The 17,714-nt window shown below is 40.3% G+C and overlaps 2 protein-coding genes across 6 annotated transcripts in view; one reads left to right on the top strand and one right to left on the bottom strand.

Annotated features, from left to right (window-relative positions):
* Positions 1–700: 700 nt before the first annotated feature.
* Positions 701–6,915, top strand: faxdc2 (fatty acid hydroxylase domain containing 2). Its single transcript, XM_025065954.1, has 9 exons — positions 701–847; positions 1,349–1,404; positions 2,223–2,320; positions 2,490–2,593; positions 3,179–3,300; positions 4,706–4,911; positions 5,019–5,124; positions 5,272–5,438; positions 5,529–6,915. The coding sequence occupies exons 1-9, from the start codon at positions 826–828 to the stop codon at positions 5,683–5,685; spliced, it is 1,038 nt and encodes a 345-aa protein (XP_024921722.1). The 5' UTR covers positions 701–825; the 3' UTR covers positions 5,686–6,915.
* Positions 6,916–7,236: 321 nt separating this feature from the next.
* larp1 (La ribonucleoprotein 1, translational regulator) overlaps positions 7,237–17,714 on the bottom strand; it is a 29,099-nt gene continuing 18,621 nt past the window's right edge. For 3 of the 5 annotated variants that reach the window (XM_025065953.1, XM_025065950.1, XM_025065949.1), the window contains 15 exons: positions 17,228–17,380; positions 16,204–16,366; positions 15,778–15,922; positions 15,400–15,574; positions 15,097–15,278; positions 14,249–14,344; positions 13,771–14,097; positions 12,520–12,643; positions 12,106–12,311; positions 11,880–11,986; positions 11,632–11,789; positions 11,360–11,504; positions 11,071–11,180; positions 10,769–10,896; positions 7,237–10,635 (listed from right to left, as the gene is read on the bottom strand). In XM_025065953.1, the coding sequence (XP_024921721.1) occupies positions 10,426–10,635; positions 10,769–10,896; positions 11,071–11,180; positions 11,360–11,504; positions 11,632–11,789; positions 11,880–11,986; positions 12,106–12,311; positions 12,520–12,643; positions 13,771–14,097; positions 14,249–14,344; positions 15,097–15,278; positions 15,400–15,574; positions 15,778–15,922; positions 16,204–16,366; positions 17,228–17,380 (2,429 nt within the window). In that variant the 3' untranslated portion in view covers positions 7,237–10,425. The remainder of the gene's footprint in view (positions 10,636–10,768; positions 10,897–11,070; positions 11,181–11,359; positions 11,505–11,631; positions 11,790–11,879; positions 11,987–12,105; positions 12,312–12,519; positions 12,644–13,770; positions 14,098–14,248; positions 14,345–15,096; positions 15,279–15,399; positions 15,575–15,777; positions 15,923–16,203; positions 16,367–17,227; positions 17,381–17,714) is intronic. The other 2 variants (XM_025065952.1, XM_025065951.1) reach the window with 1 other exon arrangement.

The following is a 17,714-nucleotide window of genomic DNA, read 5'->3' on the forward strand; positions in this document are numbered from 1 at the left end:
CCTCACGATATAAATTATAAGTAAATTGTTTATTGGCTTTAAACACAAAGAAGACTAAAAGTTAGAGCTGATGTAAAAAATCAGTTCATAACATTAATTTAAAAACAAGTCGGATTAGTCAAAAATATTCAAAATTTGAAGAATGAAGAACAATGAAGAAAAACACTGAACAGACATCACGTTATACAGATTGACCACATTTATTAAAGGCATTGTTTAATTAAAAAAATTAGGATTGTGATTTTTTTTTTTTCAATAAATACATTTTAGGAAACAAACTATTGTGAAAGCAGGACAGACTGGTAAACATTATAGATAATACAAAGGAAAATAAACTTTAAAAATAACATTTATAAAAATGTATTAATTGTATTCACTCCATTCTAATATATTATACATCTACATATTTATTTTATATATTTATATTATATATAATATACAGTGGAACCTCGAGATACGAGCATTATCGGTTCCAGGATCTAGATCGTAACGCGAGGTGCGGTTTTGTCAAAAATAAATCAAAATGTACTCCTTTGATAAACATTGGTGTTCTGTACAGAGATATTTAGGGTCAGTATAATGTAGCCTTTATATTTTATTATATCCTAGTGCCGCTGTCACCATGCTGAGTCTAAACCTTCACCTGCACCCACGAGACTGGATAAGGAAAAAAACAAAAAACTAAAGTTAGTCAGCTGACCCAGGATCCACCAATCAGAGGTCAGACCCGGCTGTAAATAAAAGGCAGGTTGAAGTAAAAACATCAGCAGCAGCAGCAGCAGCACCGTCGTCTGAGAGGAGGAATAGAAGCAGACAACTTACACCATGGTGGTGACGAGAGTCAGCGGTGAGTCTGTGAACAACTAACGCCTGTTTTTACATCTCTCTGTTTAAAGTTCCTATGAATTATTAATCCAAACTTGAAATACAGGAAAACAATAACGAGTAGTTCACGTGCTCGGGGAAATGTAGGACATTCCTAGAACAGTTGAGTCATTGTTATAGTCTGATTATTGCATTATTTATGCAGATTGATTTGATTCCGTCATTTTATTTATGTTATATCACTATCATGTCTCAGTATTTCTAAAGTAGAGATAAAGAGAAAACTCCAGCAATTATTTTTCAAAATTATTCTTAACTTTTATTTTTTAATCAAATCACCACCAAATTAAGAAGTTTGTTGGGGGTGGTTTTTTAAAATATAATTTTTCTTTTATATTTCTTAGTATTATAATTTTTCTGTTAGTTTTTCTCTGGCTGAAGTGTAATGTTTTTAATTCAACACAGTCTCATCTCACCATTGATATTTGTTAAATGATTTTATTTCCAATTTGTTTCCTCACAGATATGAGAGAAGCTACCAAGACCAACAGCAGCAGCAGCAGTCACAGCCAGCAGCAGGTAAGAACGCCTGCAGGTGTTGTGATGCACTGCTCCCTCAATGTCATTTCCTCTTCCTGCCTCTGCTCACTTAAGTTTAACTGAAGTGATAAATAAACAAAGTCGAGCAGAAATGTACATAAATTATTTCCTTAAATTATTTCCCACAACATGTGCATTGTTGTAGCTGGAATCTGGTCCGAGCCACTCGGAAGGTTGAAGGTTTTATTGGAAATATTTAACAGTGGCTTTTGACTTGCAGGACTTAAACTTTTTTTTATCGGAGGTCTTGTCATAGCTCCCACAGTGTTTGTGGGTGTGAGAATGCTAACAAGAAGCGCAGTACTCAGACCTGCTGGTCAGATTTATGACTGTTCCTACTGTTTCCACAGCTGGTCTGAGAGCAGCCCATTGAAGGCATGGGAACGTAGAATAAATCCACAGACTTATAATTCCTGTTGAGTGAACTGATCCTGTTAGCGTGACTGGCTTATTTTTTTTTTTACCAAATGCATGTAGAATATGTTGAATATGTCAAAACAGAAATAGGTCAGCTGCAGCAGAAGGTGCAGCATTCATTAGATTATCAGTGATGCAAAGAGAGGCAAATTCAAAAGCCCTGCAGGGTCACAGTCAGTGTTAGATGTTTGGGTCGTATTCTGATGCTAACAAATAAATAAACCCATAAACCCATGGTGTCAGTAACAGCCTCAGTATTGTTTCAGTGAAATATCTCCACGGTTGGAGGTCTTTGTTGGAAATGCTGCTGTAGCTGACTATTGTGGGATTGTACGATCTCAGCAGTGATTTGACACAGCTGTTGCTTTCTCTCTGCTCAGGAAGGCCCCGCAGGACTCTGGGACTCTGTGAAGAAAGCTGCCTTCATCATCGGATCAGGAATCTTATTCTTGGCTGCATTTGGCAACTCGCTGACATGGTGGGTTCACCTTACAGCCCACAGAATAGTACTCAGGAAAACAGCCGTCAGTACTGTAAGAACTGAGGCACGGTGTCATTGCATTTACATAGAGTAGGAGGTTCATTTGGACTTTTCCAAACATTTTGTGGCTTTAATTAATTGTACAGTGTTGTCTGTGCCTCTGCAGGCATCTCCAGAGGTTCTGGGGGGCTTCTGGACATTTCTGGCAGGATCTATGGACCAGGCTGTACTTGGCATTTGAGGGTCGTGATGCTGCTCTGTTTTTCATAGGTAAAGGACACCCACTATGGTTTGATGACACTTGGCGAAACTAAAAGGATTATCTCTAGGATTATGCTGAAACTGAACGGCCAGTTCCACCTGTTTCACACACTAAAATTAGCAGGTGGCACAAGGCAACGCCTGGGAGAAGACGAATGACGGCATTTTAATTGACAGTGTCTGCCAAAAGTTTGTTTGTTTGTTTTATTTATTTGTCACTGGCTGGTCGTCCAATCACTGTTCTGAACAGCCTCGATGGTAATCACATCTGAAGCGACAGTCACAGCCTGAGCCTGTAACCACCTGACACCAGAGCTGCCGTCTTATCAGCCACTGATGAGAAAAAAAAACATTTCTCAATAGACAGGATAATAAAATACAGGTATGAGCTCTGGTGTCACTCTTACGATTGAACCGTCATGACGTTGGGTCACAACATGGCCAGAATAGGACTGCAGTGTAAAGTCAGTCAGTCATTAGCAATGTAAACAGATAAGATGTTGTTTTTTAAGTAATATTTAAAGGTAATAATGACTATTTTGTGTGTGTGTGTGTGTGTGTGTGTGTGTGTGTGTGTGTGCTTCCCCCCACCAGGGACCATGTTAATCCCCAGCCTGGTTTTCTGGATCCCTAATACTCTGCTATTAATCATCGATTCCACTAGTAAACCATCCTTCATCACTCGCTACCGCATCCAGGTGGACAAGAACAACCCGGTCAGTTACACTCACACGCCTCATGCCTTATTTTTTTGTTTGACAATTTAGTCTTTTTCAACAATTCAATGAGGTTTGGTGCTTCTCCCTTTTTTCCCAAAGTGATTCAGATTAAAAGTGTTCTTTCATCTGCCGCAAACTGAACTGTTATTTCACACATCATCAGTTTATGGCATGTTTTCTCAGTAATTGTTATCACTATAGCCTGCACTGAGCAACTAATTAATTCGGTTCACACGAAACAGTACTATGGTCAAAGCATCACTACTTTATTTGTTGGGTATTTTGAAGTGTTTGCTTTCTGGTCATTTATTAAACATGAACTTCAGGTATATATACTGTATATGTGTGTGTATATATTTATATACACAAAAGTTAGCTTACAAAATAAATATATATATTGCACAGGTATAATAATAGTAATTGCACTGGTAGTAAAAACAAGAAAACTCTTCAACTAACAACAAGTCTCCCTCCTGGGGTCAAGTGGTGTTATACACTGTATGATCTGCTGTGTCCACATGTCACTGACCGAAGTCCGTCCACTGTATTTGATAAACAGATGTGGTTGAACTTTGCAGCGATAATAATTAAAAGATTACTGATAACAGCGGTTGGAGGTCACTTTGAAAATGTAATTTGATTATTGATTACTCACAACAGATAATCACCATAAATGCACTTGGAAGGAAATGCATAACCATCCATACAATACATTTATTCAAACACATAAATCTCTAACCCACCGTTCTAAAGACCAATATTTTATATTTCCTTATTTCTCTGTGTGTTGTGAAGCTCAATGGCAGAATCTAAATGTTTTCTGTTGTTCTCCAAGTTCTCCGACTGAGTGTTACCTCTGTTCTCTGACTCATGATAATCCTCTGACATGGAGTGACAGCAGTCATAAACAAAAGACAAGGATGTGATGTTATCATACAGGAATAACACTAAGACGACTCAGTTTATCAGTGTGCTAATGTGTGGCTACTTGTCCAAGCATTTAACTGATGGGAGGAAAATGAATCTCCTCCATTAATGTGTCAATGTGTTTCAATGTTAAATTACAAGACTTTCACGGCTGTTTTGTCCCTTGTGTCATTCAAAAAATATTAACCAAAAAACAAAATAGTTCAATCATTTATTTTCTTTTGATCTGAGATTTTATTAGCAGCTCATTTCATTTAGGCATGTTTGGACTATAATCCTGTGAAAAAAAATGTAGTATTGTTGTTGAATTGCCTTTTAATTGCTGTACAGAACTTTTACTGCTTTTAACACGGAAGTACATTTGACTGAAAAAGAACATTTGCCAAGAAAATACAACCAAAAACTAAAAACCCAAATGAAATGTACTATAAAATGTAAACTAAAACAACACTGACCTGGTTCCTTTGACCTCCAGGTGGATCCGGTGAAGCTCCGTCACGCAGTGAAGTGTGTCATCTTCAACCAGATCTTCATCTCTGCACCCATGGTGGTGATGATTTACTTCTTCATGAGCTGGAGAGGAAACCCCTGTGGTCCCGAGCTGCCCACCTTCCACTGGGCTTTGGCAGAGATGGCCTTCTTCTCCATGGTGGAGGAGGTTCTCTTTTACTACTCACACAGGTAAACATCAGATGGTGTCAAACCTCTGACACCACGGCCCCTGTCCAGTGAAAAAAAAGTGTTTCTTTTAAATTCTTATTTTTCTTCCTCATCATGTTTTCTCTCAGACTTTTCCATCACCCCAGTCTCTACAAACATTACCACAAACAGCACCATGAGTGGACAGCTCCCGTCGGAGTCGTCTGCATATATGCTCACCCCTTGGAGCACGTGGTGAATACTGTGTTTTCTCCTGTTTTAATGACCATTAGCTTCTCTTTACCGTCAGTGTTAGAATAACGTATTTAATCTTTTAATGGAAAAACCTAATCCTGATTGAATTTTTAAAAGCTGCCCTCTCAACTCTCACTACTTCTACAGCTTTCCAACATGATGCCAGCAGTGGCTGGTCCCATGATCCTGGGCTCCCATGTGACCACCACCTCCCTCTGGTACTCCCTGGCTCTGATCAGCACCACCATCTCCCACTGTGGATACCACCTCCCCTTCCTGCCTTCTCCAGAGTTCCATGACTTCCACCACCTCAAGTCAGCAGTACTTCAAATGAGATTTAGTCATTTTTGTTTTAAATGATTTGTCCTTAACTGTTGTCCTTACCTTCCTCCTCCTTGGTCCAGGTTTAATAATTGTTTCGGGGTGATGGGCGTCCTGGACCGGCTCCACGGCACAGACAGTAAATTCAGGGAGACCAAACAGTACGAACGTCACGTTATGCTCATCAACTTCACCCCACTGAATGAGAGCATCCCTGACTCACCCAAGAAAGGCCAGTGAAGACAAGTTCCCTCTGATCTGTGGAGACAGAACTCAAAGAAGTGGCATTTAGAATGGGAACCAGAAACACTGGACTGTAGACCTGATTTTAGTCTAAGCTCCTCAGACTGTCCATGGTTTTATTGTTAATTCACCAAGTAATAATATTTTTAAACTAAAACTGCAGGAACAAATTTCATGTATAAGTTTAGCCTCAGTGTTTAGTGTTGAGATGATTATTTTAAATAGAAAATATATTTTTATAAATTAAACACATTACAGACAAAACCATTTAATACTCTTCCACAAGGTGGTAGCAGATGACCATAAAAACTAAAAAAAAGGACTCACCTGCTGTATATCAGCAATGTGTTCAACTAAACCAGCCCATGTTTCACGAGCAAGTACATTTTGAGTAAGGTGAAGCCAGAAGGTTTCAACATACCATATATCACATTTCATCACATACTTTTGGTGATTTTTCTGTGTGGTGGTGCACTGTGGGATTTTTCAAATATAAATTGTGCCATTTGGCAAGGATCTTAAATGACCTTAAATGTCATCAATGACAACTTAATATATTGACTTTTGAATATATATGATTTTTTTATAAATTGAAAAGGGTTGGTACTGAAAATATAGTTGTATTAATTATATTCTAGTTGAGAGTACATTTCTTTTAACAGTTAAATTGTTAAATGTCCAACAATGAAGATCCATGCTGTGTTGATTTTTAAAACAGATTTTGTATTTTTTTTATGCTATAGAGACTTGTTTATGTCATAGACTGTGGACAGGATTCGGACAAAGACTTACGATCCACAAATAAAGCAGGTAAAAGTAAGTAACCATCTTGCCGTAAAGCGAGAACACAATCCACTTTACCACCTATTTTCTTTTAAACAGGATTTTAAAGAGTTATTGTCTTATTAATCATTTTGAGACTAAAACTCATGGAAAGTACTTTCTTTACGCTGTCCATAGTATCGCTCTGTAATTGTAATGTACAATGTCCAGTCCTAACATACAGGCTTTGGTTCATAGCTTGTCCTCCAAGTTGACTTGCTGCTACAAAGAGATAGTTCTGCACTTTTTACTTCCATGGCACTTCAGCACAGATTTGAACTGAAATGTGAATGTTTTCCAGGGAAACTTGAAGTGAACAGAATGTTGCCTTTAAAAATCTGTGACTTTTAAATAATTATATCTGTGAAAGATTTGAAAAAAAAAATAAAGAAAAATTAAACAAAATAAAATGGCGTGGCAACTTGACACACACACACACACACAGAGAGAGACAGACAGAGTAAACACTCCAGAGTCGGTGTGTTTGAGGTTTTTTTGTCCGTTTTGTGTTTTTTTTTTCTTTATTAAAGGAAAGCAGAATTACTACAAATTACAAATAACACTAATCGCGAATCACATCAGCCTACAAAGCAGATATTATGAATATTAAATGATATTATACAAGACCTCATTCAAGTATTTTACATTTTTCCATTTTATATATTTTTTTTGTTCTTTTCCTCATTTTCAGCTTTTTTTCTCCATGACAAGCTTAGGATATTGTGGTGTGGTGAATCTGAATGGTTCATATACAGTTATCTTCTTATTCATATGGCTTTATGGAATTTTGTCCTCTATTCATTTTTTTTTTATCTCCAGACATCATTAACTCACCAAATTACTCTCTGCAACTTCCTCTTCCTCTTCCCAACATCCATTGCTCATTCCTCTGGTCAAGTCTTTGTATATCTGATCAGCAGAGAGAGCACTGCCCCCTACTGTTTTTGCAAAGACGCCAATCAGCAGTCCTCCCGAAATGTCAGAGGGATGTGACACAGGAGGAAAGCTGTTGAAACCAGCTTTTGCTGGATTCTCATGATTTTCTCTTTTTTTTTTTTTTGTAGAAATTTGTGTAATTCTGCCTTTCTGAATATAACTTTTTTTTTTTAATCCAACTCTCTGTAAATCTTTGTGAAGAACTCAACAACATATGTGTCTCTAACTGCCCCCAATCTCCCTGAAGTTCCACTGACGTGACATTGAAAGGAAAAGTACAGCTTTGCTTTTTCATCATTTTAGAGTTTAGAGGAAGTGGTGAAGAAACACTGACTTAATATTAACTTTTTAGCAGGAACTGAAACCAACAGAATGAATGATTAGAACTAAAAAAAAAGTTCTTTCTACAACATTTTGTTTTCTGTCTTGATTCCTCAGAAGCATTTTAACATTTCAAAATGACTGTCTTTTGGTCATTGGATTTTTCTTGGTTAATGAAGCATCAAACATGAACAGTCGCTGCATTATTGTTGCCCAAAAAGAACCTCACGGTGGTTTCCTGTACTAATTTAAAATAAAAATGTATAAGTTTTCATAGTGTAATATCCTATGTATGGATTTACAACAATTTCCCTTTTTTTAAATGGTTGTTTTTTGGAAATGATTAATTTTAGAGGTGCAACGGGGGCAGCGATGACACACAAAGGACCCTAGACTAAAACCCCCCAAACTTTAAAAGTTGGAGGAAGCTCAAGAAGAGCTCCTTTTAAATTAAGTTGCATAAAGGTTGTCAAATATGTGGTCTGTGTAATAAAGAAAGGACAAAATGCATGTTTTTTGCAACCTGTACAAAAATGTACAAATATAAATGTCAGTACTGCAGTACAGTGAAACAGTACATGAACTACCCTGCCTCAATAGCTCCCCCTGAAGGTGAGAGAGTGAGCTACCTGACCTGCGGTGACCAACAAAACCTTTAATCCTGTGTTGTTTTCAAATAACTTATTTTTAAACATCAGTCTTTTTTTAAAGAAGAAAAAAAATCCAACAACCAAAAGATACAGAGACCAGACCTAATCACACAGTCTGTTAATGACTGAAGGGGGCGCTGCGTTGAGGAATCAGATGATGTGTCTGTGTACATTAAGACTCAAGACTCAAGTTTTTTTTCCCCCAAACTCAGATCTGATTAACTCTTTTTAAAAAAGTGAGGCAACATTTTTGTCACCTTTGAAGAACACCATGTTAAGGATGAATATTCACAATCTATTTCCTTTGGCCGTATTGTCATTTTGGCAAAAACACTTTTTACTGAATCTCTGAACTTTCCCTTTTTTGTGATGTGAACCATGTTCCTGACTCTAAATAAAAGTTCACAGATGTAATCCCCCCCCACACATCAGCCTAACACAACTCCACCTTCATCATCATCAAAACAATGCTAGAAAAAAACACTGCAAATTGAAATTAAAAAGCATTAAAAGATAATGAGACCATTTAAAAAAAAAAAAGTTAGAGTACGTACACATGTAAGGCAAATATATAATCTGTTCTATAAACAATAATAGGAGGAGCCGGGAGCTGTAATCATTTCTCTTCATCTGTCAAATTCACATTTATATTATTAGAGGAACAAAAATAAAGGATCAGTATCTGACATCCTTTGTCCTGAATCCACAACGTTGCGGCGTGTTTTAGTTTTTAAATGAGGCTACTGCTACATCTGTACCTGTGCGCAACTGCGCCATCCAGCGTTTGTGTAACTGAAGGAGGAGGCAGCGGGCCGGCTGGGTGATGGCGAAGTCTAGCGTTTGAGCCTTGTTTTTGTCTCTGGATAAAGATCACCTCAGAAATAACCATCCTTTCTTCAAGTAATCCAGAAAGATGACGACAGTCCTTTAGTGTCACTGAAGGTCAACAGATGGATGGAGTCACGGATGGAAGCACCCAGAGATGGTTTTGGTGGGGGAAGAGGAGATGTGATTTGATGTGTTTCAGCAGAAAAAAGCCACAGACTGCAAACACAGCGGAGGACTACTGGACTGGACTGGACTGGACTGGACTGGACTTGTAACAGACCATATGACACTTGGAAGACAGCTGAAAACAGATAATGGGCAGGAGTAGTGTGGTGGAACAGTTCGGTGGGTGCAGCGCCACTTGGTGGCATCTATGGGTGATTTCAACAATCAGGTGATGAGGAACAAGTTTGAAGCAGTAAAACCATTAAAATAAGGCAACTTTCAATCATCATGTCCACACCGAGGGGGTCCCACGGGTCTCTTCATCTTTCTTTTTTTTTAATCATTTGGCTTTAAATTGTCCCCCGTTCACAGTCCAGCCATAAAGTAAATCAAATATTTCTTTTGTACTCTTTTTTTGCATGCCTCTGTAGCAGACAGCACTGGTGGCCCTGTGGATGAAAATGTCTGTCGCTTTGTTCAAACCACTTTGGTCCGGGTGAATATCGGGGAGGGGGAGGGGGGGTCAGCATGGCCTCCACGGCAGCCGTCAGTGGGATTTTTCAGAAGCTCAGTCAAGTTCAAACTGTGTCCAAGTGTTCAATCCCACCACACGCCAAAAAATAAAAATTATATTCACCAATCTGAGAGCTAGGCAGAAAATCAAAAATCTTTCAGCCACTGTGCACAGCGTTGATCAAATAGTAAGTTCCGGTGGTATCAGTGGTGGGGGCGGGGGGATTTAAAAAAAAAAAGTAATCCATCATAGCATAAACCATCCAGCAATGGTGTGAGGAGAAAAAAAGCCTTGATATCACATATTCTAATGTTTTAAAAATGCTCACTTTTTATTGTTGTCTTCCTTGTTTCTCAATAAAAAAAAAATACTGGGGAAAAAAAAAATTCTAATATTGAGATGCTACGTCCCCCCACCTTTTCCACTGGTAAAACTGGCATCTTTCAGATGTGGTTGAGCTGATCCATGCGGGCCAGTGTCAGTGTGTGTTTGTTAGAGAAGTTACTTCAGAATCTTGGCGTCTGCAGCAGGTTCGGAGCTGGAGGGTTTCTGGCTGCTGGGTTTGGCATCGTCCTTGGCTGTGGGGCCCTGTGGGGCAGGGCCTGTGCTGGCCTGGCTGTGGGGCCGGCTGGAAGGCTGTGAGGGGTGTCTGCGTCTCCCGTCTCCGCTGGACGAGTGCCTCCTGCGTCCTCCTCCCTCCTCCATAGGTGGCTAGAACAACGAAAGGAAAGAAATCAAATGTCAAATCAGATCAAAGGTGAGGATTTCAAAATGATTTGGTGGTCACAGTCATGCTAAATATATATACATATATACTTATAGATTTTTTTTTAATTATACTTACATCAATCCTAAAGTCTTCCAGACGCTTGAACTTGCTCAGGCACACCTGCAGCTTAGGATCAATCTCCAGGGTTTTGGCTTTAGAATACTTCAAAAATGCCCAGAATTTCTCCAGTCCGTAAAGTTGACCTTTAGGCGGAAAAGTAGTTATGAAGTTTAAAACAATGATGTGGCAAGATTTTTTTTTTTGTGGTCCACATTTTTTAAGAAACAGTGTAATATAGATATAGTGACCCACAGACTTTGAAAATACCCGTCAAATTCCAGTGTCGCCCTGGAACTAGAATGTTAAGTTCTGCTCACCAGCTTCATAGTCTTTCATCGTCTCCTCCTGGAAGTCCTTAAAGATATCGGGCCTGAACTTCTTCTCCAGTCCGTAGCTGTAGTACCTGAAGAGGCACTCCAAACCGTACCTGCAGCACAGAACAACAACCGTGAAGGAACAATGTTTGAGGGAGAGACTGACTGTGGCAAACAGTCCATCACAGCTAGAGACCAAAGTGAAGCACCGTTCCTGTATGGGTGTAAGGTCACAGTGCACACAAAAGACAAAAGACCCTCCCCTCCCCCCATCACTGGTCAGTGGTCTCACCTGTATCCCTCTTTCCCGTCCTCCACCACCAGTTGTCTAAACTCTTCATACATCTTCCTGTTGAAATGATCTCGCAGGAAAAATGACCAGAAGCGGAAGAGCGTGTTCATCTCCTGTGATTGGCCGATTCCCAGCCGCTTGCGTTCTGTTGAGAAAATTATAAAGTAAAAGATGAATTGACTCAGCTTAATCCAGCATCGCTCTCAGTAAAAAGGCTAACTACTAATGTTTATAGAAGGGATACAGTGAGGTTATGACACACGAGTGTGTACCATTTAGGCAGCGTCGACGATACTTGTGGTAAACGTGTTGCGTGAAGCCGTTCTCCTTGAGCAGCTCGTGTGATGGGTGCTGGAATTTGGGAAGGGACTGGGGCGTGCAGCCGATGTTGCCCAGGGCAGGAGTGCCCTCCGAGGGACTGGCATTAGAGCTGAGAGACACACAAGTAGGAGAGTGAGAAAAGGAAGGGCTTTTGTCTCCGACCGAAGTAGATTTTTTTTCTTTTAATTTAGGGGCTCACCTGACAGAGGCCGTACGTGACCGATGCTCCCTGGAGTCCATCACCCAGCCTACGTGACACTCCATAGGTGGATTTGAGCTGTGCCTGGTCTTTCTCTTTCTGGGCGTCTACAAAAACATTCAGGGGAGGTTCGGGGGGACACATTTTGTCAGAATGGACTGAAACCAGCTATGTACGTAACAAAACAAGACAGCAGTGGCTTCCGAATAATCTGCATCTTTCTTACTTTGGCGTCAACAGGTCGACTTTCTTTCACCACTGGGTAGAAGCGCGGCGTCATGGTCGGGTCTTTACGGTGTGGTGTGCGCGGTGTGCGAGGCGTCCGGGCACTGCGGTAATTGGGCGAGTCAGGCACAGTAGTGGGGAGAGAGCGGGCTATTGAGGAGGGCTCAGGAGCGCCAAAGAGTTTGTTGGCCAAAGCGTCTGTGGGAACTGAGGACATGGGAGAAGACATAAGTTTTAGAGCCAAGGTAATCTGTGTGTTCAAGTCAGTGACTCTGGATCTACATATTTTATATTTCTTTTTGTAATTTTATTTTAATATAATGCACCAACACACAAAGTCAGATTCTTGGTATGTGTCCAATAAACACTGATTTTGAGTCTGACAATTATTTTGTCTAAGCTTTTGTGTTCTTACTCTGCTGGGGTCGGGGTGGACCTGGTGGGACTTCCTGGTTAGGGTCAACCTGGGGTTCAGGCGTCAGACAGTCAAACTCTTCACGAGTGATCAGATGAACTTTCTTGAAGTTCTCCACTTCTTGCTATAAAGAACAAAAAAGGGAAAATATACATTAATGATACTTCAATTTAACAACCTGACACATGAAACCCTGAGGATCGACTCGTCCACATGGCATCACACACTTTAAAAGAAGCTTTACATGTCAAGATTCAAGAATGTTAATTCAAAACAAATTCAATTTTTGACCCTCATGATCCACCGAAACAAATACATCACTGGGGGTTTTAAAATGAAAGCGAACACCTTTGTAGATGAACAGACCTCAACTGGAGCAACCTGGAGATTGCGATGCAGCAGCAAAACCAGACTGCCCAAAAAGCTTTTTTTACCCTCATGTTTGATGAGCCTCACTGTTTCGACAGCAAACTCAGCTGGGTCACTGCCACACAAACCCTGAATTTTCCGTCCTTTGGTAAAACAACAGATTCTGTCTTTTTCTGAAACAGCAGCTGACAAAGATCACAAACACAAAAGAGTTTCCTCCTTTAATCCAGCATCGATTTAGATGAAGTGCGACTCACACTCTTCCTCTCTGATCCACCTGCTTTCCTATGATGTGCGAATGTCCTTCTTGTCGAACCCTGATGTGCGTGTGTGAGTGGTTTAATTATAGACAAGTGTCCACTGTTCTACGCGGCCCTGGATGTGTGTGAACGAACACGTGAAAGTCCCACAAAGAGCTCAGCAGCAAAACAAAGAGCAGCAATGACAAAGCAAAACAATAAAAACTCTGCTCTGTTCTATGTCCAGAAACAGCTCTGGATGAGGGGAAAAGAACTCATCATCTGAACTTAAGCCGAGACCCTGCTAAAATGCCATCGACAGAAAAAGCCACATGACCCTACAGGTTTAGGCAATAAATATTAGTTCAGAGTGGTTAAGATTAGAAATGAATTATTGACAACATTTATAAAATTAAGTTTTTTTTACATTAATCTGATAGTTCTGCTGTTAGCAAGCAAACCTCACAATGGTCCAGTTGAACAAAACAAAGGGGTTAAAATCATCATCTCAATTTGATGATGAATAATGTAGCTTTTATTACTAGTGTTTTTAAGCTGACTGTTAATGCCTCTGTGCCTGAACAAAAGGGATCAACTGCCGACTCGCAGCAAACTACAGATCTTCTTTCACTCCAGATCTCACCTTGATTGTTGCATACTCCGGCTCGTAGTTGTCCTCCCACAGGTCCTGCTCATAGTAAAAGAGCCCGTCGTTGATCACCTTGACCAGCTCGCTGGTCAACTTGGCGCGAGAAGTATGGTTGCCGGTGCGGTCGCCACCCGGGTGCTTCCTCAGGTAAGGAGGCGTCTGTGTGACAATTAGAATCTTGTTGACGTCCTGGTCGTCGATTTCTCCGTCCGAGTCCTCGTCTGACCAGTCGGTGAAGGTGTTGCGTCGCCCGTCCATCTGTTCCATCTCCTCGTCAAACATGAAGTCCAGCTCCTCTGGTTCATCTTGCTCGGCTCCATCCTGATCGAGGTCAAATCAAACAATAATAATAAAAAAAGCCAGTCATCAAAAGTTTCAGTATGATGATGATTATTAAAATAACTACAGATATTATATTGTAAACTTTGGTCGGTGATAAAAAGTAGCAACAAGACAGAAGGTTTAAACACACCTTATTTCCTGAGGTAGCTGGTGAGGGTGACGAACCAGTCTGTGGCACCGGCAATCTAACACTTTCTTCCTTTTCCTTCTGCTGCAATGAGGAGATCTACGTCAACCAAACAGGAGCAAATGGGAGGGAAAAAAGGAGGGTGATGATGAGATGTAGAAGATGTAAACAGAAAAATAAAAATTACAAAAGGTTGAAAAGAAATGGGGAGAGGACAAACTGTAAAATGGTGTAAAAATGAAGGATGAGGAGCGACTGTGACATAACCAATCTTTAAGGACTAAAGGTAGGGATTATTTTAAAAAAATTAAATCATAAATGTTCGTAGTTTTGCAAAGTTAAACGATGAACTCTATAGTAGTTTCATAGCAGCTTCAATGCTGAGATCAGAGGTGTGAAAGTTCTCTCCATGGCCATGTTGAGTCAGAGAAGAGACATGACAAACTCATCATTCTATCAGCACATCTGCAGGCTGGACGTGAACAATGCAATGTCTTACATGCAGCATGTAAAGTTGACAGGACAGCTTCCATTCATGTGTGGTATGGAGTGTGAACTCCACAGTAGTTTATACGTTGGACATGTTATGTTAAAGTACTGCTATATGAATAACATCAACAAACATTTAACAATTAATCTGCTTTTTAAGAGAAGCAGTTAAAATGTCTGGTATTCGTCCCCTGAAATTAAAAATCCACCCATGGAACAACTGACTCTCTCTCCAAGCATCTCATATTTCTACCTACAGAATATAAAACTTGATGTGTGGAATAAAATAACACCAGTGCTCATAGGTCTATGACGTCAAATCACACATCACTCCAAACTTTACAAACAACACTGAATTTCACCTTCTCACTGCTGACCTTTGGTCTAGCCAGAGATGGTCTGGGCCTCTTCTTGACCTCAATCCAGGACTCAGAGTCCAGATCGGGGAGGCTGGCCGAGAGGCCCTTGGGCATGGTCTTGAGGTTGGACACGTCCAATTCAGTCTTGGTCTGTTGGTGCACTGGTGTGGACGCCCTGGGAGACCCTGCAGAACACCAACACAACACTCAACTGTTACTGGCTGCAAAGACAATTTAAGTTACAACTGCATATTAACAGATACGTGAGCTGCGGAAGGCAAGGCATGTCTGAGTGAGCACACTGACCTGCGGGCTCCTCAGTCACTTGTCTGGGGACAAACTCAGGGCAGTTTATTAGCTGGGAGAAGTCGGTGTGTGTTTGGTTAGGCAGGTTCATGCCTGGAAGAGGCCACTTCTCAGGGTCCACCTTTCGACGAATCTTCATGTCGATCAGCTCCACCTCTTTACTGTCCTTCAAAGCCTGACAGTAGAAAACGGCAGGAGTTTAAGATCTTAGTCAATCTGTCTCAGAACATCTGCATCGCACAACAGTATTGATAAGTAATAACAACTGAAATAAACTGAAATAATAACTGAAACAAAGACATTCCTGGAGTCCACTGACCGATGAAATGTGTGGGGTTTTTTTTTACTAGATCTGTGAAGCCAAAGAAAAGTTCTTACTTCCAGGATGAGGTTGACGTCAGTAGTGAGGGCCTGAACTCTGTGGAAACTGGCGACGAGTCCAACTGGCAAGAAACCCTCCTGGTCCATCTTTCTACGCAGAAAGAAGTCCCGCTCCAAATTTTCCAGACTGAAGTAGTACTCACTACAGGGAGAGAGGATGTGCACAATCAATTAATTTTAATTTCAGCTCCACTGATCTTATTTTTTTCTGAAAAATTATTTTTGAAATCCAGTCGTGGGCTGGCTGTTGGGGGTTCGTGGGATTAAAATGGTCTCCAAGCCAGGAGTTTGTGCCCCATGTTTTAAGCATATAAATGCAGTCACTTTTCTTTTCTTAACATAGCAAGATTGAAAAGACTTTCTATGGAAGGGGAAAATGAGAAACACTACAGAAAACATATGCATTCATTCAGGCCGACTTACATTTGTCTCTTGATGTAGTCCTTCAGCAGGTCCTGGTCCACAGAGTACAGGTCGTTGCTGCTCATGTTGTCGTAGTAGTAGGTCACAGAGTTGCCGAACTTTTGTCCATAGGAGCCGTCTTTCATATCGTAGGACTTGTAGCTGTAGTGATAGTCATAGTGGCCTGGAGAAGAAAGATACTTGTGTTAAAGAAGCTAGGACAATGTTCAAATATATACATATAAAAAAACAAAAACAACCAAGAGGGCTCTTAAATGAAAGACATGTTGAGAAAATACTGCCATTTTCATCTTTTTATTAATTTGTCTTGGTAGTTTTTGGCAAACCCATATATAGTCTACCCAGAGATTTTAACAACTCTGAAGTTTTCCTTTTGTGAAGTGATACAAGACAAAGTGAGCCACCACAGACAAAGAAGTGACATGATTTTGTTTCAATGCTGAGATCAGAGGTGTGAAAGTTCTCTCCATGGCCATGTTGAGTCAGAGAAGAGACATGACAAACTCATCATTTTATCAGCACATCTGCAGGCTGGATATGAACAATACAATGCCTCTACATGCAGCATGTAATGCTTACAGGACACGTGGCTCTATACTGAACCTCTATTTTACAGGACAGCTTCCATTCACACGTGGCTCAATACTGAACCTCTACCCATTTTGAAATATTGTAAATTCATGTATATTATAGAGGCAGATGAAGAAAGCTGACCAGACCGCACTCTGGCTTGGTGTTTGAACCAAGAGATTTTGGGCTTTTAGTGCTACATTTTGGGCATTCATTTTAATCAACGGTGCCTGTTGTGTAAATATCTACATTAGCCTTGTGTATTTATATTTAGCTGTTCCTATCTTAATAACAAATAAAGGTTAAATACTTACCACTTCCTCTCTTTTTTAAATGTTGCTATTCACACAGGTTTTAGTTTGCAGCGATACTTATTTTACTGGTTTCAAATACTTCATAATAACTTTTCAGCTTGTCTTCTGCATCTACAGTATCAGCTTAAAAATATTACTACCTCTTCCACTTCCTCTCCCTCGTCCACGGCCTCTCCCTCTTCCACGCCCACGACCTCTAAAGCCCCCACGGAATGGGGCCCCTTCACTCTTCACACTGGACACCTCGTCATGATCGTCACGCCACTCCCGCTCATACTTCTGACTGTGCCAGTCTGTGGGGGCAACAACAAAGCACAGCATGATTACCTGCATCCAGGCCAGCAAAATAAAAAAATAAAAAACTCTCTCAAGACCTCAAATACAGACACACGCCAACTGATGTGACCATTTGATAGTTTGGGGGGAAAAGGAAGGACACCAAGTTATTTAAACAGGTGCAGAAAAATGATATAAAAGCAGAAGTGGTTGAAAAATTAGCACAAAAACTGACATGGTCATGCTGAGTCATGTGCACAGCTTTATTCAGCTAATGTGCTTAAAGACACAGAGCAGCACAAAGTGTAAAAGGGAAAACTAATTCTTAAGCCAACCAGAAACAGGAACACA

The sequence above is a fragment of the Cynoglossus semilaevis genome, chromosome 19, assembly GCF_000523025.1.
Source record: "Cynoglossus semilaevis isolate Cse_v1.0 chromosome 19, Cse_v1.0, whole genome shotgun sequence".
Taxonomy (NCBI): domain Eukaryota; kingdom Metazoa; phylum Chordata; class Actinopteri; order Pleuronectiformes; family Cynoglossidae; genus Cynoglossus; species Cynoglossus semilaevis.

Bases quoted from the DNA above. Each gene is read 5' to 3' on its own strand.
- faxdc2 (XM_025065954.1), top strand. From the start codon at position 826: ATGGTGGTGACGAGAGTCAGCG. The intron at 848-1,348 runs GTGAGTCTGTGA...GTTTCCTCACAG, and splicing joins GGTGGTGACGAGAGTCAGCG to ATATGAGAGAAGCTACCAAG. The intron at 5,125-5,271 runs GTGAATACTGTG...CTACTTCTACAG, and splicing joins CTCACCCCTTGGAGCACGTG to CTTTCCAACATGATGCCAGC.